Source organism: Cyrtonyx montezumae, unplaced genomic scaffold, assembly GCF_038088225.1.
Source record: "Cyrtonyx montezumae isolate F1298 unplaced genomic scaffold, pur_monq_1.0 scaffold_25, whole genome shotgun sequence".
NCBI lineage: Eukaryota > Metazoa > Chordata > Aves > Galliformes > Odontophoridae > Cyrtonyx > Cyrtonyx montezumae.
The window spans coordinates 16,652,546-16,680,137 of NW_027071992.1; the positions used below are offsets into that span (position 1 = coordinate 16,652,546).

Below are 27,592 nucleotides of genomic sequence, written 5' to 3' on the forward strand. Positions count from 1 at the left end.
GATGGATAGTGAGGACTAACTGAATTGAAGTTCCTATCCAGAGTGAGATCAAAGGTGCTGTTTTCTATTTTCTATGCCACGTGACAGCCTAATAAGTTTTTGAGTGATAGTTAGCATAGGTTAGCTTGAGTAATTTTACAGTTTGACTTGATTGTGCAAAGATAACTGTACAGAACCTTAACTTATCTGTAAACAATACAGAAACTAAGCAATTGAGTTAAATGAGCCAAACTTTTAAAGCTGAGGAAAGAAAAAGAGTAAAAACCAAAATGTTAGTGGAGAAGAACTGTGTACCCTCAGCTTTTGTTTTACACTTCGATGTGATGTTAGTAATTTATGTAGGAATAAAAACCTGCACTTCCAGCTAAATGTGACTGTTGCTTTAAGGAAGATTCTGTAGTTTACACCCTTCCCTGAATTGTGTTGAGTCCTATCTGTAGTGATTTCTAGTAGGCAAGGTTGCAGGTTCAGTGACTGCTAGCATAGCACAAATACATGGTGACAGGTCTTCTGCGAATTTTCGAGTGTTTTCTGCAGTCAACTAAATTAATAGTTAAAGCTCTAAATTTAGACAGCTTACTTTTAGAAATGGTTTCTGAGCAACTCTTCATCCTGCTTAAGAGAGCAAGTCCTCAGACTTTTGACTGGTGCTTGCCATGTGATTGTCAGATGAGAATGACCAACTTCCCCAGAATTTTTTTTTTCTTTGCTTTATCCTCATTTACATTTCTTAGAATATGCTGTACAAAATATAGCATTGCATTGCTGTACAAACATGGGCTATTCTGGAAGTTTTTCTTCCTTACATATCAAGGGATTAGTAATAAAATGAAAACCTGCTCAGATTTTAATATATTATAACTTCATTATCTTAGTAATTGCTCTCATAACTAGAACTGGTCCCTGGGATGTTTCTTGAAGGTGACTGGGAAGATAACCTTTACTATCTAAAGTAATTGTATAGTGAAGGACAAGTAGCTATTTTTCTTTTAGCAATTACTGTGTGTTCTTATTTAGTTATTTCCTTTCTAATCAAGTTTTTCTTCCGTCTGGTGCTTTCAAAGTTCTCTTGATTTGTTTACTTATCAATCTCCTGATAAAATTAAAGGCAAAATACTTGTTGTTATAGTTGGCTGCCTTTTTTATTTATTACATTTAACAAAGCTACATGCAGTGTCTGACCAAGAACAGCCAATGGTGTATGTTTCAAGTATGACCTTATAATAGCAGTAAACAAAGTTTTCTTTCCTGTTAATGCTAAACTTTGCAGTGTTTTTCCAGATATGTAGTTTGTGTACATAAGTGTGTAAGGCATAGATTCATCAGAAATACTTTAGTTTATAATGTGACGTACAAGATTATAGCAGAGGACTTATGCTCTTCCGCTTGGATAAGCATGTGGTATAAGATAAACAGCTTCAGGGGAATTCATTCTATTGCATGTACATCACGATGTTTTCAATCCATAAGGTAAGCTAAATTTTTAATGTGGTCTCCAGTGCATGTTGAAGCATTAGAGGTTCTCAGATCTTTTTTAAATTTTGAAGGGAACAGTTAAAATGAGACATAGAATTACGTAATGATTTGTGTTGGAAAGAAACTTCAAGACCATTTAGTTCCAACCCCCTGCTATAGCAGTGACACCTCCCACTAGACCGGGTTGCTCACAGTCCCATCCAGCCTGGCTATGAATGCTTGCAGGGAGGGGGTGTCCACAGCCTCCCTGTGCAATATGTTCCAGTGTCTCACCACCCTCACTGTAAAGAATTCCTTCCTCATCTGGAGTCTAAATCTACCCTCTTCCAGTTTCAAACCATTCCCTCTCATCCTGTTGCTACCTGCCCTTATAAAAAAGTCCCTCCTCAGCTTTCCTGTAGGCCCCTTTCAGGTAGCAGAAGGCTGCTGCTGTAAGGTCTCCTTGGAGCCTTCTCTTCTCCAGGCTGAAGAGTCCCAGCTGTCTCAGCCTGTCTGCACAGCAGAGATGCTCCAGCCCTCTGACCATCTTTGTGGCTTTCCTTTGGACCTGCTCCAACAATTCCACGTCCTTCCTGTGCTGGGAACTCCAGAACTGGACACAGTATTCCAGGTGGGGTCTCACAAGAATGGAATAGAGGGTCAGCAGCTCCTGCCTTAACTTGCTGCTCATGCTTCTCTTGATGTAACCCAGAATAGTTGGCCTTCTGGACTGCAAGAGCACAACTGCTGCCTCATGTTGAATCTTTCCTCAATCAACACTTGCAAATCCTTTTTCCTCGGGGCTGCTCTCAAGCCATTCTGCACCCAATCTGTGTCTGCGCTTTGCTCTGACCCAGGTACAGGATCTTGCACTTGTCCATGTTGAACTTCACGAGGTTGGCATGGGCCCAGCTCTTAAGCATGTCCAGGTCTGTCTGGATGGCATCCCTTCCCACTAATGTGTGAAATGCACCTTTCACCTTGGTGTTGTCCTCAAACCTGCTAAGTGTGCACTTCATCATGGTGTCCGTGTCACTTTCAGAATGTTAAATAGCACTGGTTTCAGTGTCTGTCCATGGGGAATGTCGCTTGTCACTGGTCTCCATTTGGGCATTGAGCCATTGACTCAACTCTCTCAGTGTGACCATCCAGCGAGTTCCTTATCCAGGCAGCAGTCCTTCTATCATATCCCTTTTTTCTCCAATTTGGTGACCAGGTTGTTTTCCTGTTAAAACCTTTGCACAAGTCTGTGTAGATGACATCAGTTGCTATTCCTTTATCTCCTGATGCTGTAACTCCATCATAGAAGGCCAGCAGGTTTGCCAGGCATGACTTGCCGTTGGTAAAGCCATATTGGTTACCTCCAATTGCCTCATCTTTATTTGCCACATGCCTTAGAAGGGCCTTCAGGAGAATCTGCTCTATGATCTTGCCAGATGCAGAGGTGAGACTGACTGGTCTGTAGTTCTCTGGATATTCTTTTTTTCCTTTCTTGAAAATGAGTGTTATGTTTTTCCTTTCCAAATCAGTGGGAACTTCACCAGACTGCAGTGACCTTTACAATATGATGGATTGCAACTTGGCAACTTCTTCTGCCAGTTCCCTCAGAACCTGTGGATGGATCTCATCAGGACCCATGGACTTGTGTACCTTCACATTTTTTAGGTGGTCGCAAACCTGATCTTCATGTATAGCAGGCAGATCTTCCTTCTCCCAGTTCTTAGTGCAGCTTGTGCAGTGTGGCTAGAGCCCTTATCGGTGAAGGCTGAGCCAAGAAGTCATTGAGAGCCTCAGCTTTCTCTGTATCCCTTGTGATAAGGTGTACAATTTCCTTCCAGAGTGAGCACAACATCTTTCCAGGCCTTCCTTTGATCACTGATAGACCTGCAGAATTTCTTCTTGTTTCATTTGATGTCCCTGGCTAGATTTAATTCTGCCTGGGTTTTAGCTTTCCTAACCTGATCCCTGGCTGCTCAGACAACTTCTTTGCAGTCCTCCCAGGTAACCTGTTTCTGGTTCCACTCCCTATACACTTTCTTTTGTGCTTAAGTACGTCCATGAGCTCCTTGTTGATCCATGGAGGAGTCCTGGCAACTTTGCCAGCCTTCTTTTTCTTGGGATGCACTACTTCTGGGCTTGGAGGAGATGGTCTTTGGATACTAACCAACTTTCTTGGGCCCCTCTTCCTTCCAGGGGAACAGCTCTATTCCATGTCACTCTGCCAAACAGTTCCCTAAGAGTTTGAAGTCTGCCCTCCTGAAGTCTAGAACAGCAAGCTTGTTGAGCACTTGCTTTGACACCTTAGGGATCTTGAACTCCAAAATTTTTGGGTCATGAATGAAGATTCATTGTGTTAAGAAAAACTGAAATTGTTCTGTTCTTAGTTCTCTTGACCTTAACTTACACAGTGCATAGTTGTGTACATCCCCAAGGAATAGATAAGTGCTTATAGTCTCTTTTTAACAAATTTCTAAGTTGTTTTTGAATATAAAGACAACTTTTGCAGTGACACCAAATCCTGAAAACACGACTGTGATTGATCAACTCTAGTAAAGTTGAGTATATGTACAAGTGTCCAGGAGTTACAAACTTCTAGTGATCCTGTTTTCTGGGCTTGGAGTGGAATGATTGCTCTTCAAAATAATATAGGACAACAACTGTTTTATTAAAAATCTCCGAGTATGTGAGATTTGTTCTGAAAGTAATCCCTTTGGTTTTATTAACTTGGCCTACGATGTCAGAGGCAGAGGCTGGTGGTATGGCAGTAGAGACTGAACCTTTCCACCAATATTCTGTTGTTTTGTTGCCATGTGACAGATGCCAGAATAGGGGCAGTCTGACAAAATGTAATCTGACACGGAAGTGCATATGTAGCAAAGGTGTGCCATTGAATTCCTTCATGTGGAAAAAATGTCACCCATTGACATTCATTGATGATTGCTGAACATTTATGGAGACCAAAGCGTGAATAAGAACACCGTGGGGCAGTGCATAGTGCATTTCTGCAGTGGTGGCAGTGACTTTGACGTCCATTGGTGCAAATGTTTACAATCATGGCATGCAGGCTCTTGTTCATTGCTGGAAAAAATGCAGACTTTCTGGTTCTGGCTATGCTGACAAACAGTGTTCTATAGATGAGAATTTGCTCTATCAAATAGTGTTATTGTGCTCTTTGTATCTGTTGCAGTTTCCATGGAATTAAATAGGAGACATTGCTTTTGAACCAATCTGTGTCTTTTTTAAATGGCATAGTTCAAGCCAGGTGATGTTATACAATGTGTCCTAGAAAAAAAGCGGTGATTCAAAACGCTGGAAATGATGACTTTGTGTGATACTTTTCCACTTCTGTCTTTGTGAGGAGGATGTGAGAAACATTGTTTTCCCTTGTGTCCAAGCATGAACATGTTGAAGCTTGTTAGTTTAGTTATTTAACTTGAACTGTTGTCTCCCTTCTAAATTTCCTTACCCGAAGAAAGTAACTTCCTAGTATAAATTCAGTATTTTTTGTTCTAAATTTTTTGCACTTCTTAGCAATGAAGACCTGATCTTTCAGGCTTCTGGCTCTCATGTGGCTTGAGGTTTTAGGGTCAGTGTTGACACTTTATGATTGCACCATGAAGATTTTCATTACTCTAATGCTGTAACTATTAGTAGGAGCAGACTAGTTCCATGTATGGCAAGATCTGTAGAGTGTGCCCTGCAGTGTTACCTCACACATATGTGTGGTCTTGAGAGGAACAGTTAGTCTGAGCAATTAGTAGGCAGGCTATATAACAGAAAAAATGTGCATTTTTGTCACAGAGATTGTATTTTTAGCAGTGCTACTTCTCTTTGGTTCATATTTGTCTTTGAATGTCAAAACAGCAGTTGGTTTTATGCTTTTGAATCTTAACTATAGGTTTTTGCATTGAATCTCAGAAGAGAAAGTACATGTTTCAGAATTTGCTTCCATATTCATGTGTGTGTGTGCTGTTCAATACCATGCATTTCCTTTTTACTTCTAATGTGCTCATCATGACAGAATTTTGTATGGAGTGAGACGCTGGGGGAAGCTGCAAACAAATACTGAATTTTCATTCTTTTCAGAAACAGGTGCTAAAGAAAGGTCTCTTTTGACTTCACAATTTGTGTTCTGTTTGTCCTTCATCTACAGGAGTGTCTGAAAAAGGAAATTTAAGAACAAGGTATTTACCAAAATGTCATAAAGGTGAAACTGTGCTGAAGGTGCCTGTAGCTGTTTCTTCTGTTTCCATGGATCCTGCTAGAAGCAGAGGAGATCTGACAGGACATCAGGTCAGTAAAGGCAAATTTTTCTTGCTGTTCAGAGTGCACGTAGTGGAAAAATGTCAGAAAATCTTTAGACTGAAAACTTCTGAACGGTTGTAGAGAGCTATTGTTCTTGCAGACTTGAATTTTTTGCCCACTTGCACTGTGACCTGCTGGCAAAAATTAGTTTTCCACTTGGGTAGCTTGCTATCTAAAAGAGAACAAAAGCTGAACGTGCTGATTTGTGTTAAGTGTTATGCAACCGGTGCTATGTAAAATGGATGTGTAGAAGGAGAGAGCAGCTTTGAGTAGCCCCTAATCTATATGTTACTTGTCAAACATACAGGTAGTATTTCTGTCTGAAAAGACTGAGTAGCTTCATTGGACTAGTTTTAGCTTTTAGAAGCAACACCTGTAATATTCTTTTCAGAGACCTGTTGTTGTGGTTGCTCATGTAACAAGGTAAAATCGCTTTCAATTTTTGACAATAAAAATTAAAATGCATCAGAGTAACAGGAGTAATGTAATCAGTTGATAATATCGTTCATTGGTGCAGTGAATTGTCTCATTTACTCCTGTGATAATGAACACTTTTCCTATAGTTAAAAGTGTTACAAGTTTCAAAGCAGTGGGTTTTCCCTTTTAAGTTTATTTTGTATTGTAAGGTATCTTGCAATATTTGGAAAATTATTGAGCAATGCCATTTTTATAACAAGAGTTGGACAGCATATTGACTATGAAAGCCATTTAAATGCTGTTCAGTTTCTTGCTTGGTAATCATCTGGGGTAACTTTTTAAATTATTAATGTGAGGTATCTTTGTACTTCCTAACAGTTCCTAAAACTTCTGACTGCTTCTGGTTCACTGCTGTATTAACATGCATTAAATGTTATTTTGCATATGGGGTAAGATGTCTGTCATCTGGATGCTAACTAATTGCTGTGTGCCTCTCATGTATGTTCAAAACCAATGTGAAGATAGATCACATCTTCTTGTTAGTTTGACACTGTCATTGCTTTTTGAATCCTTAAGCAGCTCTATCCTCTACCTCATGACGCACTAGGATTCATTTTTAGGACTGCTCCTGGTCTCCTCATAGTTTATCTCTTTTTTTTATCAGTACTTGCTTTTAGAAGGCTGGTATATACCTCCAGTTTGCAAATGATATTGTTCTTAAGTGGCATGTGGAAAAATTTCACAAAGAGCTGCCATTGTGCAGTTTTTATGTAGAAACATTCTGTAATGAGCATCTGTAAGCCACGTGCATCATAGATGTCTTCATACCTCACTTTAAAATCTACTTTTTTTTTAATTTTAATTTTGCATTGCTAGCAATACTTGTTTAGAAAAATTCGACTGTTTTCCTGATGAAACTTGCTGGAGTAGAAATGTTTTTTGTTCTTTATATAAAACATGTAATACACCAAATCTTGATTTGAGATTTAGATGTGCTTTTACAGCAGTGATGATACAATAGGTTCAGAGCTTTTACTCTTTTTTTAACTCATGTCATTTAAAGTCCTAATGGAAACTTTTGAAGATAAACCCTGAATTGCTTGTAACAAACAGAACAAATACATTTTACTCGTTACAGAAGAGGAAGGTTTATCGAAGTTTATTCGCAAAGAGTTTTCACGAATAAGACAAGTAATTTTCTTCCAGACGTGTGTAGGGTTATATGCATGTCTAGAGAGATTTAATCACTTAATTTTGACACGCTTTGTATTTGGTACAGGAAGGTAGCCCACTGTTATGATTTAACAGGATTGTCTATTGGAGAGAATGGTTTGGATTTCAGTCCATTTTGAATCTTAGCAGAAATAATTTACTTACCTTTTCTTTTTCCAGGTAGACTTGACTAAATATAATAAGTTGAGAGTTTTGGAGAAGACTTCAGAAAGGTCTTGTTAGCTCTGGAGTTTCTTTGTTAGTTTAAATGAATCAGAAGTGAACTGTTCTTGATTATAATTTTCAGTCTTCCTACTTCCTGTTTGACAGAATTTGTCTACTTCTGTCATGCAGATTGTCCTCTTCCAAAATGTGGTTTATAAAATGAGAATATTTTCTTTATGCAGTGTATTTCCTCTAGAAAATATGGAGTTATGAAATAGTATTGGTGTGTAGAAAGGACAGATGTCTTGAAAAAGGAGTCAATAAAGTCTTGGAATCTGTCTCATTTATCATCTTGTTTTTATGATTATGATGGAGCTGTTGCTGTGCTTAATTCCACAGTTTTATTTTGAGAAATGAAGCCAGCAAGGCTGGGGAAGTGATTGTCCCACTCTTCTGTGCCGATGTGAGGCCCTGTCTGGAGCACTGCATTCAGGTCTGGGGTCCTCAGCACAGGATGGATGTAGGGCTGTTGGAGAAGTCCAGAGGAGTGCCATGAAAGATGCTCAGAGGACTGGAGCACTTCTATGAAGACAGGCAGAGGGAGCTGGGCTTGTTCAGCCTGGAGAGGAGGAGACTCCAAAGAAGCCTCATTGTGGCCTTCCAGTACTAGAAGGGAGCTTACAAACTGGAGAGGAAATGAATTTTTATGTGATCTTAGTAATAGGACAAAGAGGAATGGCTTTAAATTTAAGGAGGAGAAATTTAGATTAGATGTTGAGAAATTATTTACTCAGAGAGTGGTGAGGCACTGGAACAGGTTACCCTGAGAAGTTGTGGATGCCCCATTCTTGGACATGGGCAGCCTGATCTGGTTGGTGGGTGGCAACTGAGCCCATGGCAGGGGGTTGGAATTTGGTGGGCTTTAAGGCCCCTTCCAACATAAGCCATTCTATGACAGGTATTAGAGTACAAGCCTGCCTTAAGAATTCTTTAGAAGAATTATTCATACCTATGGATGTTACTGAAAGGCACAGACTAACTTTTCAGCTTTTCCTCTCACAAGCCCACTTGTCTGACAATATGTATGTGGATTTGGGGAAGAGCTTGAGTACGTTCTGTTAAAATATCCTTTATTAATGCCATCAAGCTTATGACATTTTTTTGAATAAAAAATATCTTTATTTATTATTTTTTTAAAGATTCAATCAGCAGTCAACTAAAAAAGAACAAAAATCATTTGCAGATGTTTGCAACATAGGAAATGAACATCCTATAACTGTACATTTAGTTGAAGTTCAGTTATGTTAAGACTTTCTCTCTGTGTGACAGTAAAAGGTATATGCTTGAGAAGGGAACTGGAATCCACCTGAAAAGCACCAGAATGTAATTTGTCTTCTGAAACTCTGTTTTTTCAAGGAAAATATCTTGAAGTTAAAATGAGAGTGTATTTGCAGAGTCAGGTGGATATAACAAGACTGTAAAATCATCATCTCTTTTGGAAGCTGCATAGTCCTTTGTTTTAAACCACTGTTCAAGAAGCAATTAGCTAAGAGCAGAAAGGGGCACTTCCTCTCTGATGCTTGTAGGTCAGCTGCTATTACTGCTAATGAGGGGAGATAAGCCCAGAGTTTGCTTTCTATGTTCAGAAGTTGTTCTGTGCTGTATTGTGCTAACTTGGCCAAGCTGCAAAGTGTTTGTTTGCCTTCTTGTATTTCATGTTAAGCACTGCATGTGCTCAGAGAGGTTTGTAAAAGGCTGGACTGAAAATAAACAAGACTAAGGGGAAATATTTAAACTTGCCAGAAGCTTGGGCTTGTTATTTTGTGCTTATTACTAGCAGTGGAGAACTGTCAGAAGTTTTTGGAGAATAAAAGCAATTTTGACCGAAGTTTTTTTCCCACTTGAAAACACCCAGAATTGATAATAATAGCAGTCACCAGGCGCTGCAAAGAACTATTGCAAAGATGAATAGCAATGTGCCCTCTGGTGGACATTGATAACAAATACTGCAGTTTTCAACAGTTATAAATGAGTGCACTAGAAGTACTGAAGTACTGGAATATGCTATCCTTTTGAGAAGGAATGGTAAGTTGAGAAGGTAGCGTATAAATGATTTAAAAAAAAAAGATAATGGCATAAAATGGGCTATGTGTATTAAAAAATTGTATGAAATAAGGGCTCCTATTAACAATATATTGCACATATTGTTTCCTGTTTTTTATGCTTTGCTCACAAATGCTAAATCAGAATGTTATTTTCTTACTCTGTATTTCAGGATGTCAATAAAATCAAGTTTGAACCTGGGTTTGGATATCACTTCACTAGACTGACAAGTCATGAAAGTCTATTGCATTTTATCTGATACAGATCAAGGAATAGCATAGGTCTTTAAACTTTATTCAGCATGTTTAGTATTGAAAAAAGTATCCTGCATTTTACAAGTTTCAAGTCTTTTGGAGTTCTCCACAATTTTGGTAATTTACTCCACTGAACTGTAGTTACAGATAAAAATATGCACTTTATTTCCAGTTGGAATTTGTCTACTTTCAGCTTCTAATTATTAGGTCTCAAAATACTTTTAATGTCTTATGAAATTCTTGTTCTCTTTTAAAGAGTACTTTCTAAAATGTGGCTTTCAATTTTCAGGTCACTAATGAAGGAGGAATGAAGAGTGCTTCTTTAAAGGATTTATGTCCTGAAGACAAGAGACGCATTGCAAACTTAATTAAAGAACTTGCCAGGTGAGAATAAGCATCACCTGAAAATGCATTATGTTTAAGGAGAGTCATTCTTCTAATTAACATCAAGTAATGTAGAACTACATTATGGAACTGAATTTTTGCATAAAGTAATTTTTATTCCTGAAAGAGGTATGAATAGTGAAGCGACCTGATCAGTTTTTCCATGTTTTCTGACCCCAAATATCCTCAACATGAGGAAAACAGAAGCCAAAGTTTTCTGCAGTAGTTCATCTATTTAAGTATAACCATAGGACCTGGAGTATTGTTTACTACTTGTAACAGTACTTTAAAAATGTTATATATATTTATAAATGTTATGAATGTTGTCTTTTGGAAGAAAAAACTTCATTGATATGAAATTCTGTAATGCTTTTTTGTCAGAATTAAACTTGTATACGGAACTTCACTTTGAAGGTGAATTACTGATCTTGTAACTAAAACATGCTAAGCTGTACATAATCATGTCTGCATGTGTAGAGCAGTAAAGTCCACTGTGCTTTCAGCTTTTTTACCAACTTAATTGAGCAGAATTTTACTTTAATTTCTTCATGTTCTCCTTATTCTTTGGAAAGAGAAGCTATAGTGATGGAAGTTTCTCATTTTGAGCAAAAAGTTTTTGAGTTTCATTCCTGTACTAGTTGCATTTATGAAGATAAATGATGTCAAAGATAAATTTGAATGGGAGAGGAGTTATTTTTCCTCCCTTCTGTCCTTTATTCTTTAGAATCTCTGGGAATCTGCTTCTTATGTGATGCCTGTAAAAACTGAGGAGCACTTGAAACTGTGGCAAGCTTTATTATGATACCAGAGGAGTAAACTTCATGAGATCATCTCAGGTCCTCTGGGATAAAAGTTAGTGTCCACACTCAGAGTTTAGCTGCAAAATTTTGCTAGAACAAAGTGCAAGTTCTCAAGTATTAATGAAATACTTTTTGTCATAAATTTTATATGTGCAATAATTGCCAAACATTACTGTCCTTTTCATAAAGGAAAACCTGGGCAGAGAAATGAAGTTACTTTTTCAAGGTCATGCAATAAGTCTTTGGTGCAGCAAAGAGTATTTTCTCTCTGATTATCCTCATCTACTAGGCCATTTTGCCCACTAATAATTTGTGCCCATGTAGGATTCTTTACTATACAATATTTCAGTAATTTCTGAAGTTCTTCATGCTTGTGATGCTATTTTATCCTACCTCATGTGCTAGAAAATGTCTAGTTAAAGCTGTCAAAAAAGAGTAGATTGCTAGGAAGCCTGGTTACAAATTGTCAGATGTTGGAGCTGTTCGGACACTGTTGCCACTGTTGATATATAGAGATATATTCTAATATTTAAAAAAGTCCTTTACTTCATTGTTCCTCATAATACACTGCTCCCTAGTGAATACTAGTACACTAACTCATTTGAGCATGGGATTCTTCTTAAATCTCAGATGCTGTGATTTTTCCCAAAGGACAGTTTGATATTTCTGCCTGACATTTCTTCGAAGAAAAATAGAAGGTGCAGCAACATTAATTTTGAAAAGTAAAATTAGTGGAACACTATTATTTTATACTTAGTTCTCTTTTATTTTTAAACCTAATCATATTTTTATTGGATGTAATTAAAAGTCCTTTGCAGAGTAATAGGGATGTTGAACTTTAATTCCGCTCACCTCGTCACTTTTTAAAAACTCTCCATAATTTTAATCTTGAGCTGTGCAATGATGGAGAGTTTTTATATGCAGTAGAACATTCTCTGCTATTTTAAAAAAAGAAAAGGAACCAGCAAAATGCTGAAAATTTTTCAGGAATACTGTCCTGTACTACATGACTGGAACAATGAAGATCTCGCTTGACCAGACCCACACTTAACCATTTCTTGTTTTGCTTCTACTTATGAATGAGAATGATGGTACTTGAAACTAATTCCTGCGTGGTTATTGCAGGATGCTGAAAGAAACAGATAGGTCAGTAACTGCCTTCATGAAGGCAGGTATGCAGTGGCAAAATTCTGTTTGCATGGAAACCAGAGGCAAAATCTGATTGACTTCTGGTGCTTGAATTTCAACCATGTCTTGCTTTATCAGTTCAGGGTATTGGTCATTCACTTGACTTTTGCAGTTGCTGAAGGAAAGCTGATGTACTTTTTATATTTTCCCTTCTTTTCCTCCAACTCTCATTTCCATTGCACTTTAGGAACACTGAGAGAATGTATCAGCTTGTATGCTGAACTGTGAGGCTTTGTCAGTGTGAGTAAATTGTAATGCTGGCTATATTACTATACCTTTCTTTGCAAAACTGAGTTACTGTGCTAGACTTATGCTCTGCTGTTGGGAATTTCAGTGGTTGACATCATGTTAGCTGTTAGAGACTTTTAGAAATTGGATTTTGAGACAGTGTCGAATAGAAAGACACAGCTGTCTCCTTTCTAATCCTTCTTTCTCGGTTAGAATAATCTTAGGTTTTGCTCTGTGATACCACCTATAAATCTAACCATTATTTTTCCTTTGGACATATCAGGTCTATCTTCCCTCTTAAAGTGAAAAGAGAAAGACAAACTGGATGTCAACTTAGAAAACTGGAATATCGCAGAATCATGGAATGGTTTGAGTTGTAAGGAACCTTAAAGGCCATCCAGTTACAATCCCCTGCTGTGGGCATGGTTGTCACCATCTGATCAGGCTGCCCAGGGCCCCATCCAACCTGGCCTTTAACACCTCCAGGGATGGGGCATCCACAACTTCTCTGGGCAGCCTGTGCCAGTGCCTCATCACCCTCTGAGTAAAAAAAGTTCTTCGCTAACATCTAACTCTTCCTTCATTCAGATTAAAGCCATCCACCCTTATCCTATCTGTATCAGACCATTTAAACAGTTGGGTTGGTGGCCCCAAACCTAGATGGAGTATTCCAGGTGGGGCCTCATGGGAGCAGAATAGGAAGACTGTCACCTTCCTCACCCTTCTGTTGATACAGCCCAGGACACGGTTGGCCTTCTAGTCTGCAAGTACACGCTACTGACATGTCCAGCTTTTCATCCACCACTAACTGCAAGTCTTTCTTCATGGGGCTGGTCTCAATGAATTTTTCTCACAGTCTGACTGATATCTGGGATTGCTCTGACCCAAGTGCAACATCTTGAGCTTGGCCTTGTAATATTGTGGATGTGTAGAGTCATGCCCATGAATACCGAAGAGTTCTATGAGTAAATGGGTGATTACACTTCTAGAATTTCTCATGATTTTTAAAAACAACCAGCATGGTAAATTCTTGTTTATAGCAAGGTGCTGCTGGCATGGTGGTGAAAGTGTTAGGCACACAGTAAGAGCAAATTTTAACTCTACAAGCAGAATCCTTTTAAGAGGCGCAAATAAAAAAAAAAAAAAAGACTTTATTTCAGCTTTTGTTACTGCAGGCTACACCTAAAGCAGTCATCAGCTTATGTAATGAAATGAGTAGTGACACGGTGAAGACACTGAAAGGTTCTTACCCTCATACTCTGTGCCAGTGTCAGGACACATTAGCCTCTTCCAAGAGGGAGCAACGCAAGGTCTCTTGGGATCTATCCAGTTGACTGTTGAGCATTAAGGACTTGCTAAAGACCATACTGAGAATGGTTACATACATTTTAAAAGCTAAGTAGCTACAGAATTTTGACTTTCTGACTCCTGCTATGATTTGCATCATAGCTTTGTCTTTAACATCTGAAAGTACAGCTCATGTACACTTTTCCTTTGAATGAATATAGCACTGACTATGAGACATAGAATGGGTATGGAAGGTTTTTTTTTTTCTTTACTACTAAGAATTTGTATCTAACTACTTTGTTTATCTGATAATATTATTATAAGTTGTAGGACAGGGCTTTAAGTTGCACTGGGGAGATGCAGGTTGAATGTTAGAACAAAAACTCTGAAAGAGTGATCAGGCACTGGAACGAACTGCCCAGGAAGGTGGTGGAGTCACCATCCGTGGAGGAGTTCAAGAAATGTGGAGTTGTAGTACTAAGGAACACAATTTAGTGGGAAGTATTGGTGGTAGATGGGTGGTGGGACTAGATGATCTTGGAGGCCTTTTCCAACCTTTCTGATTCTACGATTCCCTGCAGTTTTTGCAAACAAGTCTATGAAAGCAACTTAGGTAGAAAGGTAATGCCCTTATCCTCACAAGAGAGGGAGTGATTGCCCTTTTTGGAGACACTACATATAGTTTTTGCTATCAGGTGAGTGTCTTTCTGGTAGAGACTGATGGCATGCCCAGAATGACTTGTACTTAGCAGATAGATAAACAGCTTTTAGACAGCCCTTTGTACCTCAGTGAGAAATGCCTCGTTCTTCCCAAGTCACTGGATTCCTAAACTCTTTGTAGAGTGGTGTCAGTGTGGGACACAAGTCTTGGCTACTAGCATTGCATTATGTAGACTTTTGTACCTGATATTGAGATGAAATTGACCTGCTAAAATGGAAATCTTCCAAAAAAACTGAAAATGGGAATTAAAACAGGAGTTAATTTGAGTACAGAACTGGAATTCTGTATTCTCTGTTACATTATTATTCCATTACAGAATTATTCCATAATCCTCCATTACAAAGGAATAGAGTAAAACTCCATATCTGTAGCAATTACTTCTCATTGAAGTGTTGTTCTTCCAAGATTTAGAATCCTTGAATGAAGGCTTGCATCTGGAAGTCCACTTCTGAAATGCACTGCTTTTGACTACTTAAGCTACCTTCTCTCCCGGGTTTGCCTATATTTATCTCACATTTAACCAAATTGCTATCTGGCTTTAACTTCAGTATCAGTCTTTTCTTTTTGTGTGTGTGCGTGTGTTTCTTTAAGAGACAATATTCTGCTGGAGTTCTCTTAATTAGTCAGGCAGTGAGACTGCAAATGAGATATCCCTAAGCTTGTATGAAAATTACTTCTTGTTGATAGGTAAAGCATGCCTAGAATTATTGCATCACCAATCATGCTTACCTTTTGTACTTAAAAAGTCATTTGTAGCTATAAATTCATGCTGTGAGATCAGGTTTTGTGTTATTTTGCAAGCTGCATATAATAAAATTTATCCATTGTGCGCTGATTTCAATTATGGGATTGTTGGAGGTTTTTTTTTTTTGTTATTTTTTAAATTTATACAGACTGCTTGTGACACTTGAGTAAAATGTATCACATTTGCAAACAGTGCCCTAAAGACAAAATTGTTGCCATTCTGTCTTCCCGCAGTGCTCATACTAAATGTCACTGTTGCCCATTTCTGCTAGAGGCATGTTGTGTTCGGGTCTGGCGTTAGATTTATTTCATCTTTTTGGTGTACATCTTTCACTTGGAATATCCAGTTGCATTCTGTGGTTTGTCTGTGTGTTGGGCTCTGCCTGATGCACTTATCATGGTCCTTGGCCTGTTTTTTTTCCTCCTGTCACCATGCCTGCTTCAGATGCCATTTTTTTTCTTCAAACCTAAAATTTGTGGTTTTCAAGAGTGGCCACCAAAAAATATTTTAACCTTTGGTATCTTATTAGCAGACAAGTTTCAAGCAAATGTTCCCAAAAGGTAAATGCTTCCAACAAGTACGTGAGGATTCCAGTGGCTATGCTTTTTTTTTTGTCCTCTCTGCCTTAACTTGCTCAGCTACCATTCTCACTGCATTTGGATTTTAAAAAGTATAAAATACTACCTTTTGTTTGCTTTGTGTGTGTTTCTTTAGTTTTCTTTTTCAAAGATAGTAGGCTCTTTCAGTCAAGAGGGGTTACTTTGCACTTTGTCTGTAGTTTGGTGTTGATATTAGTATTGTTCTGACTATTCCCTGTGCCTGACAGTTTTCATTAGACAAATAAAACTTAGTGCTGTTGGCCTATATGTTGCTTTAAAAATTCCACTTGGAGAGCTTCAGTCCTGTTTGCTCAGTGGTATGAATCAGTTTCATCAGAAGACTCGATCAGTTCCTTCTTAAGATGAGACAGTAGCAGTGCAGCACACTGTAACTGTAACTGGCGAATAAAGAATTAATTTTAAGCCTAAGGCTGATGTCTTAGGTGGGTCTGTCAGTATATCTACAACACCTTTGTTGTTGTTGTTGTTCTTCAGAGACTCCTGCAAAATAAAATTAAGATCTTTATTTAGATGCATTTAGAATTACATGAGCTTGGAAGTGTTGAATTTAAAACAAATATTGAACAAAGATATGTGTGTTCTATGGCACAAGTTTGGTAAATGTAAACTATATGCAAAGAAGTATTGTAGACATTCAACAGCAGGAGTAGTTTTACTGACATGTCATCCTCACACTCAGTTGTCAGTCATTATTTGCACCTGCGAACAATGATAGTCAAGCTGAACATCAATATGTTGCCCTGTGGAGTGGTTGTGCCCTTTGTAGCTGGACTGCCTTCATCCTTTCTCTGCTGTTTTCTGACCATTAACAGAGGAAAAACAGGTGAAAAACCTTTTTAGGAGCATTGCGAGCCTTGAAATGTTTCTGTTTGGCAGCAGTGAAGTCCTTCCTATTTCTGCTAAAAATCTGCTCTTTACTGCCAGAAGGCAAAGAAATAAGGTTATAAAAAAAACCTCTCACTGAGCTATGTATAGGATATGACATAAATCCGACATAATCTGATGACATTCTTGTATTCCTTTTCTCTAACTTTCTTTTGCCACCTCCTGTGAGTAACTGTCTTCTATATCTTGCCTGCCCTTTATGAGCTGTCTTCTGCTTTGTGATACATAAACACATATTGCCACGTTTCTTCTAAGATCACTTACTGTTCTCAGTCATTTACTGCATAAGATATGTGGCACAATATATTCATGTGTCTGTGAGTATGTCAGCTTGCTGTGATCTGTGTTAAATACAAACAGAGCATGTGAATGTGATGCAGACAGATACAAGCAGCAAATCATGGAATTTAGAAATGGATGAAGCGTGTTTTCGTGCCGTTACCCTACTGCACAGTTCTTTCTTACTTCATCAGATTTTCCTGTATTATTGTTTGACTTTAGTACTCCTAGGTGCCAGCATTGCCCAGTATTTAATTTGTTCTTAACCGTCTAATGCAGCATCTTTCTTCCAGTTAGTAAACAAGCATTTTTACTTATATAGTGTCCTGGTGACAATACTTGTCCACTGTTTCTCTCCTAATCTTTTTTCTCTGTTCTTGCTTCTTTCATGTCTTTCATTTACCTGCCCATTGCTACCTTCACTTTTTTTTTCTTCTGATTGATACCTTTTATTCTCTGTTCTCTGCTAATTCTTACTCTTAACAAAAAATACACATCCTTGCAGCTTTTGCTGTTTACATGAAGGTAGGTCATATGCTCTACACTCTTTAGCTGATTACTCTTGATTCAGAGTAAACAAACTGGCTATGAGAATATGGAAAAGCCTGGGTCTGCAGCCATGGCATATATACCGTACCTTTGAAGGTGTTGGGGAGCAAGGATTTACGGCTCTCAAAAACTCTTTGCCTGCTCACATTGCAGGAGTATATGGATGAGATGGATCCAGAGTTAATACAGCTGTTTCTCCTCATTGTTTATTATCTGACATGTACAAACCCCTTTTAAGTCTTTGAGGGGTGAGAAGGGAGCCTCGGAATGTCAGGGCATAGGGTTGTAAATAAGGCCATGGGCGTATGAATAATGGAATGTTTTGATGCTAAATCCATGTCCTTTTTAACCTAGAAACTTTATGCTTAACGTCTTGTTCCATGCTATCAAACTGTCCTAATTTATGGAATTTGATATTTTCTATATGTTATTTTTTCAGCCTCTTGGTTTGTAGAGAAAAGGTGCAAGTTTCAGTATTATTAATAATTTACAAATTCATATAGTCTGTTAGAGATGCTGTGGGAAAGGCTGTAGGTCGAGCTTAAGAGTTGGGGAATGCTGCCTGTTTGTAGCTCACCCTAGGGGGGTGACCTAGTTGTAGTATTTATGGCTTTTCCGTTGGAATATCAAAACAATTGTGTCCTCTTAAGAATGGAAAGATGATGCCAAATGGTGTCTCAGACTCTGAATGGCTTTTATGTGTGTCCATATCTATAGGATTGTTTATCTTAAAGGGTGATAAAATTTGAAGTTTTCTCAAACTTTTACTGCTTGGTCTCCTGTCATCTACATTGTGGTAGCTGTTTTACCATTGTTAGATTTTTAGAGCCTTTGGCAACTGAAACTGCCTAAGTCCAGAGCAATAATAATTGTTAGCTTAAGCTTATTTGTTAATATTTTGTTAAAGCTTTCGTAAGAATCACGATTTCTAAGCCATGTTTTTAACATAGTCACAGGATCACCAGTGGATAATGGTCATTTTGCTTTTGTGATAACAAAACAGCAGTTTTTACAACTCCCCTTGAGCTGCAGAATAAATGATCATAGTGAAAATTTTTCACATTATAATCTCTTAACTGAGATCTAATTATTTGCACTGAGCAGCAACATACAGGGTACTGCGGCCCAGGCAGAAAGTAGAATTTACTCCTGTGGCTTGATATTTTAAGGTTCCCAGAAGAAGCCAAGCTGTTTCATTTAGAGAAAAACTAACAAGAAAAATGGTTCCTTTCTTGAACTTATATTTGACCAGTAAATGTGAAAGAAGAATTAGCTTATAGATTAAGAAAGAAAAGAGATTTTTCAATTTCCTTTCTGTCTCAGTAGCTAAGCTCTCCCATTTGAGTTTTCTGTCTACATGCCCTAGGCTTCTGTGGATCCCAATGTGTCTTCATTACAGCTGCAGAAAATCGGTCTGCCCAGGCCTCATTGTGGGTTCAGAACCTTACTTTGTAGTTCTGTGCTACCCATTAGTGTGCATGCACTCTGTTGAGACCAGTGTATTTGAAAAAATAATTTATTTCATACTTATGCAACTTCCTGTGTAATATGATAAAAAAAACATTATGAGAAATGGAGCTTTATATAGCTGGGGAGGGTGCTGTTCATTTACCTGGAATGCAAAGCATTTGGAAGTCAGGCATTGTGTTTATAGGAATATATTTTATTTCTCTCGAATTATTTTCAGGGTGAGTGAAGAAAAGGAGGTGACAGAAGAGCGGCTGAAAGCTGAACAGGAGTCGTTTGAGAAGAAGATCAGACAGCTAGAGGAACAGAATGAACTCATCATCAAGGAAAGGGAAGATATCCTTTAAAAAAAGTGTGAAAGGGCTCACTGTCTGAAATAAAAAGTGAACTATGGAGAAATAATTGTTCTAATTTATGGCAGAGAATAAATCTGCATGTGCTGCCATTCAAAAGCAATCAGAGAGATGACTTGTCAGCATGTGATGCTGGTTCATTTGAGCTTAAAACTGCCATCCAGCTGTTCCTATGATGTTGTTTTGCTATGAAATAGATATTTGTCAACTAGAAACGACAATAAGGAATTTGTGCATTAAAATATGTTTTTAGATGTTTTTTTCTTAATCCTGTTAGGTTGTTTTAATTGACGTCTAAAATTTATCTTGCACTACTCCAGTGCTCTCTGTGCTCTGTGAAAAGCAACTTATATTGAAGGCATTTAAAGCCATACAGTTGTACTCTGGAGTTTGGCCAGCTTGGGCATTTTCTATTAATCTAAGTTTAGCTGATTTTTTTTTTTTATTGCAGACTGTGACTTTCATTTTTGTTAAACTGCATATGCTTAGTCCCAGTCCTGAAATACCAAATGCTAAATGATCTTGCAAGGAATTACAGCTTTTCTACACTGTGGTGTGACAGATCTTTACAAAATACTCTTTTTCATATCTCTTGAGATCTTTGATATTGGCGCTTTGTTGTTTAATTCCTCAGAAGGTAGCAATTGCCTACAGTGGGATATAGAAAAGACAGTTCTGGAACTGCAGTAAAAGCAAATAGCATGTAATTCATCAGCAGCTAGCTGTGTAAGTAGGGAGGCTACTAATACTATTGTAAAAAGCATTGATGGTACTTAGCATGCGGAGCTATTTTCAGTTCTGAGTCATCCCTTGCTGAAGAAAGAAATGAAATTATAAGAGTAGTGGAGAAGGGCTTGTTAGGATTAAGGTGGTCTGCAGAACCTATTTTCTGAGAAGGGACTGGGGTGCATGTGTGCTTATGGATAGTGACTGGCCATGCAGAATTAGGCTGAGATAGTAGTGAAGTGAATAGAGGAAGAGAAAACGCTGAGACAAAAAGGACATTTTTAAGCTATAGGCCAGTGATAGAAGTAAGTGCAGATAAACAGTCCATGAACGTTAAGTTGGAGGAGGATTCTTGAAGTTGTGAGGAATTTTATTTCACAGTATTGAATTGTATTTCACAGTAAAACACTAGAATGTTTGTGGGGAGGGAATAGAGCAGGTGCTTTTTTTCTTTTGGAACTTGATTGGCTTTTGAAAGAAATTCATGTGATTTGTTGTTTCTGACAGCAGGGGATTGCTGCTGATAATGCAGCAGATCCCTTGCAGCCTAGTGGCACTAATACTGTTAGAAAAAAGTTGTTTTGTTGTTTATACTAAATAATATAAACATCTACAAGCTTAGCTGGGCATGGAACAGTTCCTGGAAAATATTAAATCTGATGTATTTAAGAGCCATTAGATATGACTACAGCTCTTTCACATTGATTACACTGAAGTAAATATTTTTTACTATATTACATCTTGTGGATTCATTCAGCCCATGAATGTGGGTGGGATATTATGTTCCCAGTGGATATATGTAATATATATTTATATAATTTAGGCACATAAAAATTTCACTAATTCATATGCGGTTTATTTGATTACTGGGAAATAGCCATGCTTGCTTTTTGTTTTGTTTTGTTGCTTTGTGTTTTTTTTTTTCTTGTTAGAAAAAGACTGCAAGTTTGAATACCTTTTTACAGGTATTCAAGTAGACATGGCAGAAGGCTAACGCATGCGATTTTATACTTCATAAAACTCTGTAAAATCTAGAAATATGAAACAAGGTTATAATTTAAAACAGTGTAGTTATAACTGTTGGAATACTTGCCTGTCATCTGACCTCTGAATGCTAGTCATAAAGCTGAGGAGTGGTAGGAAAGTCTTGACGAAGTTGAATATAGATTCTGGCTATTTTCTAGTACAGCAACTTGAAATTCTTCAGTAATTTACAGATTTCACTTATAAATAAGAAATAACATAAGGAAAAACCTACAAGTCTAGTAAAATCAATTTTATGTACTTCTCCCCCCCTATCCTCCAGCTAATTTATTTTCTATAAAATTACTTTATCTAGCTCAGTATTTAAAATTATCCTACAATAATAAATCAGTGCTTCTGATATAATGGTTGCAGCTATCCAGTGAAATGTAATTTCAACTTGGTAGAGGTTTAATTTGTATAACATGGAGAGTGAGTGCCTTTCCAAGATGTCTTTTCATTTATTTATTTATTTATTTATTTATTTTCTTATTAAGAATCTTGCAGCAAGGATATGTTTTGTGTGCTTGAGCCCCTTATTTTAAAAGCAGAATTTTCTCATTTTGTTGTTGTGTATATGTTTTTTGTTGCAGTTGTTGAGAGACTGTGAACCCATCTATTCAAATTCATTGTTGATGAGCTATAATGAAAGCTTGAGGGGGTGAGGGCCAACCACAGTGGTCTTACAACAGATTTTAAGTAATTTCACAGAATGGAAAGCAGAATAGTATCTATCTGAAGTTTAAATTTACATTTGCTTTGGCCAGTAATGTCTGGGCAGAGAAAGTTGTGTGAAAATTTAGTTGCTATTCAAATGAATCATCTACTTCTACTATGGTTGAAACTTTGAAATGTGAACAGTTCTTACTAGTACATCCCATTAATGGAACACCAGCCTTGTGAGCATGCAGTGATTCATAAGTAAGCAAGCTTGTCAATAAGGTTGCCAAATATTTATTATAAAAGTAAAAAAAAATAATGAAGTGTTTCAAATAGTCGTCATATCTACTTTTTTTCCCTAAAATGCTATCGTTAGGCCTGTCACATTATATGATAATTTGTTCAAAACCACTTCAAAAAAAGTACACACAACTTCCTTTTATATTAAACAAACAAACAAAAAACAACCTTGACACAGGTGCCTGAGTGAGTTCCAGAAATAAAAGGGGATCTTAGAATCACCAAGGTTGGAAAAGACTTCCAAGATCTTCTAGTCCATCTGTCCGCCTTCCACCAATGTTTCCCTAATAAACCACATTTCTTAGTACAACATGTAGACATATTTTACATTTTACAAACTCTTGTAGGCTTATTTCTAAGAGGTTTTAGTGCACTTGGTCTTTGATACTTCGTGGTGTAAGGTATAAACGCTGTGATTACATCATATGATGTTCTTATTAAAATCTACTCAGTTGGGTGAAACATCTAGACTCTGGAAGAGCCCACTAATATGTACTCTGGTTCTTTCAGTGCATTAATCGTATGTCATCTGCACAGTATTATTGTTCCTCTTCTTGTGGACTGTTGCATCTCTGTCTCAAGACTGTTGTGTATCTTCTGGACCTGGAACTAACTTCATCCCATCTGGCTCATAGTTCTGCACCTGGACATATGGAAGGAGAGACATAAGTCAAATGATAAGAATAACTTGTGGAGGAAATAGTGTAGAGAAGTCAAGGAGTTCGATGTCAAACCAGGGAAAAGAACTGTGTTTTGGATGAAAGGTGGCAAGAGAGGAAGAAAAAGGCAGCTGGGGCAGGCAGAGTTCTTATATCGAGATCTTATATCTCAAAGTGGTGGAAAAGTGAATCTTCTTTTTTTCTTTTCTGAAAGGAAACATTAAGTAGGAGTTAGAGCAGAAAACTGGGAAATGAGCACTAGAACCTGGCTGAAAGGAATGATTTGGAAAAGGAGGTTAATCTGGCCACGAGTTATTTGAAGGAAGTGAAACTTGTGTCTGAGTTTAGAAATGTTTGGTTTGAGGAGTTGGGCTTAAAGAGGAGCCAGAATGAAGGCAGATGACCTAGAACTTGTTAGGTGGTTATAAGGCAGCAGAACTGAAGTGGGATGTGTCTGTTCAGTGTATTATAGCACACTCTAAACTTTGAAACAGAATTCTGGAGTAAGCTAATGTGAAAAAGCTCAGTAGCCTATGTGGCTTCTCTAGCATTCACGTTTAATATTTGCTTTTTGCTTCTGTATCTCCAGATCATGTTTGATACATACGAACAATCTAAATTCTACCATTTTCTGTGGCGTGTTTGACTTGCAAGTTAAATGTCCTTTGAAATTTCTGTTGTGTTTCATTTGTGTTTTCAGAATAAGCAAGAGGCAGCATGCCTTGTGCTCATAGGCTATACGTGTTATCCCTTCTACTTATGCTAGGGGCTGTTAAGAGAAAAGCTTTTGACATTTTTTCTGGCATATTTTCAAGCACCCATTATTAATTTAGGTCCCAAATATGATTTCATATAAGAAATAGGGAATTATCTTTTGTAAGATGCCCCAGTACTGTCATGATGGATGTCTTAGGAAAAAAAAATAATAAAAAGAGATTATTAAGAAACAAAAGCTGCTGTTATTTCAAAGCCCAAAGAAATTATGTTATGGCCTTTAGCATTTCTTGTTATCAACATTAAGGATTTTTTTTTTTAAATCTAAATTTGATGCTGTTGTGTAGATGCAGAACCAAAAACAGCCTTAACATTTCTGTGAATATTGGTGGGAAGAGAAAGAAAAAAGATATAGAATTTTAAGCTCTGAGAAGGAGCGTGTTTTTAAAATAGTATTTGCAGAATAATCATTTTTGAGAAAAAAAAAACTGTGAGAAAAAGGAATAAAGAGATTATTACGAACTTATTTTTTTTCTTTATGTAAATTTAAAGTCATCATCCCTACTAATTATTTGTTTTGGTTTATATTTAGAATGTACCTGGATTTCTTAAGCTTTTTGGTGGAATTATTTTCAAACAGAACATGATCTGTTGATTTGAAGACTCAGATGAGCTCATAACATAAATCCCATATGATTTAATTGGCTAGTCTGAACATGATCACAGACTGTTCTCATATCTCCTCTATACTGCTAGTACTTAGGACTATTTAACTTCTTGATTTTGCATGCAGTTAACAAGAATATTAATTTATCTAAAACAGTTCATTTTCTGATATTATTGCGAGGAACAATATTAATTTGCTGGAAGAGTAATGAGCTTCTTATAAACATTATCTGGACTCTTTAATAAAATGATTTTAGTTTTTCCGAAGCACTGCTCATTGTGTTACTCTCACATACACTTATAAATTAGAGCTACTTCCATATTTCCTCATTTTCCTATCTTTCTATGTTAATGTGAAATTACTGGTATTTTTCAGAAGAAAAATCATTACTGACTTGATTAATGCCCAAGAAAAAAATGATAGAAAAGCAAGTGTGAGACTATAGAATTTACCTGACTTGTTCTGTGTTACGCTTACCTCTTTATTATGTTGCATTTGCTTTTCTGACAGTGTGGAAATAAATAGTCATTTTTTCCACTCTGTTTTCTTTTTCAGTCTGACCCTCCAATATTGTCATCACAACCAATGAAGCTAAATGATAGGTCTTGCATAGAAAGCCTTTGGCACCGTGCTTTGTTGCACATGTGGTCCTTGTGTTCTGCTTACCAGACATGTCTTTGTGCCTAACCAGAGCTGTCCTTTGCAAAAAGACAGTTATTTTGAACTCAGGATGACAACCCACAGTGTCATGTAGAAATAAGATATGGAGATTAACAGTATGGTTAAGCACATATATGTGAAAGATAGATCCCTCCTCTGTTCACCCCTGCCCTGAAAAAAACTCAAGAACAAGAAGAAGGTTTATGTGAAGAGGGCACCTTTCCAGTTACAGGAAACTTGTGGCTAGTGCTTTTGGAATTCAGGCTATTTATTTAAAACTCAGTAACAGTTTTACTGTTTAACTATGGCTATGTCTAATTCTGATTTTTTGTTTTGCTGTTGTTTCTGTCTACTTAATGATTACAAGGTACAAACAGGGATTTGAATTATAGTCGTCTTTTCTGTTTCTCAAGTCAGCTCAGAGGTTACATCCTTTCCTGTTTGTCACATATGGACATATCCTATCTATCATTTTGTGTGTCATAATTTGCTTGAAGGCATGTGAGTAGAGTGAAAAATTATCAATTTGTTATTTTCTTCCATTTTATCCAAGTGCTTCACTCTTTGAAGGTGTTTCCTTTATTGTAGATCTCCTACTAGTATATGTTCCTAAGCAACCATTATGGTCCATTGAATAAAAGCTGAACATATTAAAAAGTCCCTGAATATTTATATGCCATTATGTAATGGCAGTATTGGCTAAATAATGTATGTATTAAAGAACTTCTTAAATGTAAAAGAGTCAGTCAAGGACTATTGGGTAAATAAGATATTTTGAATTTTTCATGAACTTTTAAACTAAAACAAGGTGAAACGTATTGTAATGTTGAGTGTTCAAATGGATCAATGACTGGGGATTCATTTAAAGCTCAACTTTCTAAGTTTAATTCCAACTAGCAACTTTGAGCACAAGCTAACATATTGTCCACATTATTAAATTGTCTAGAATGGACAGACTGCATAAAAACAATCAACATCAGCATTTTGTGAATATGAGCTATATTGGCTTGTTGTCTGTGAGGTGGTATTGTCAGTATAGAGCTACACGTGTGGGATTAAAGAAGCCCAGCTGCTGGTTTTGTAATCTATACTGGAAAGCATGGGATGACATTATTCTTTTTGTGGTTAATTTAAGAAATATTCCCATCTGGCAGCTGTGATGTAGAAATTTGGAGGCCCACTGGGGTAGATGTTCAGAGGTAGCATCCTCACATCTCAGAGTCTTGATGTTTCTGAGCTGCAGTCTTGCTGGCTAAAGAGTTTGAGTTATACTCTGTTGGTAGTGTATAGTTGGTATATAATTCATAGTAAACCAGATGTCCGTTCTGGGAGGATGAGTGGTGGATCTTGAGCACAAGCTTGATATTACCTGTACACTATTGTTTGAATCTCAAAACTGGATATGATGATAAATGGAAGCAGGAAGAGGTACCCTGGGAAGATGGTGGTAGGGGTTTTGCTAGGCTCTGAAGGAATGGGGTGAGGAAGGCCAAGGCCTGACTGGAATGGAACTGGACAAGGCGTGGAGAGAAGAACAGGACTTCTACTGGCACATGAACCAGAAAAAAAGAAAATCCAAGAAAATGTACCTTCCACAGACAGTTATACAGTCATGCTTGTAACAGTGGAGGTGAAGGGTGAAGTACTTAACTTTTTCGCTTCAGTATTTCCTGACAGCTTCTTCACACACTACTCAAGCAGATGGGTTTGAAAGTGGGAGCTTGGAGAGCAATATTTACCTCACTATAAGATCAGATCAGATTTGTGACACCTGACAATCCTGAACATCCCTAAGTCCCGTGGGTCCCAATGAGATACATGCAGGAGTCCTTAGGGAATTGGCGGATGTGGTCTCCAAGCTCCACTCAATTATATTTGAAAAGTTATGGTGGTTAGGTGAAACACCTGGTGACTTGAAAAAAGGGAATATCACATCCATTTTTAAGAAGGATAGAAAGGCTGACACAGGGGACTGCTGGCCTTCCAGTCTCCCCTCTGTGCTGAGGAAGATCATGAAATGGATTGTCCTGGAAGATATGCTGAGGCACATAGAAGAGAGAGAGGTGGTAGAAAACAAGAGTGGCTTGACCAAGGGCAAGTCCTGCCTGACCAACCTTGTTACATTTTATAATGGCGTAACTGCATCAATGGATAAGAGTCACTGATATCATCTATATGGACTTCACTAAGGTCTTTGACATGGTGTCACACAACATCCTGTCCTCCAAATTGGAAAGAAACAGATTTGATGAGTTGACTGTTTGATGGATGAACAGCTGGTTACAAGACTGTGGTCAGAGAATTGTGGTCCGCATCTCAATGTCCAGTTGGAGATCAGTGACAGCTGGTGTCTGTCAAGGGTTAGTACTTGGACTGATGTCCTTTGAATATCTTAATCATTCAAATCAACAGTGGGATTGAGTGCACCTTCTGTGAGTTTGAACGTGACACTAAACTGTGTGGTGCCATTGATATGCCTGGGGGACAGAATGCCATCCAAAGAGATCTAGGCAAGCTGAGCAGGGGGCAGAAGGAAACCTCCTGATATTCAACAAATCCAAGTGCAAGGTCTTGCAGCTGGATCGCAACACCTCCTTCCTGAAATACAAGCTGGGGGAATATCAGGATAGAGCATACCCTGATGAAATGGTCATGGCGAGACTGGTGGATAGTAATCTGGACATGAGCCAGCAGTGTTCCCTTAACAGCTCAGAAAGTCAGCAAGATTCTGGGCTGCATCCAAAGCAGCGCGGCCAGCAGGGAGAG

General features: G+C 37.7%; 1 protein-coding gene across 3 annotated transcripts in view; it reads left to right on the top strand.

Moving 5' to 3' along the window:
- KIAA1328 (KIAA1328 ortholog) overlaps positions 1–27,592 on the top strand; it is a 180,494-nt gene that overhangs the window by 2,043 nt on the left and 150,859 nt on the right. For 2 of the 3 annotated variants that reach the window (XM_065740107.1, XM_065740106.1), the window contains exons 2-4: positions 5,609–5,748; positions 10,201–10,295; positions 19,285–19,400. In XM_065740107.1, coding sequence (XP_065596179.1) covers positions 5,609–5,748; positions 10,201–10,295; positions 19,285–19,400 — 351 coding nt within the window. Of the gene's footprint in view, positions 1–1,182; positions 1,211–5,608; positions 5,749–10,200; positions 10,296–19,284; positions 19,401–27,592 lie in introns of those variants that run through there. The other variant, XM_065740108.1, reaches the window with a different exon arrangement.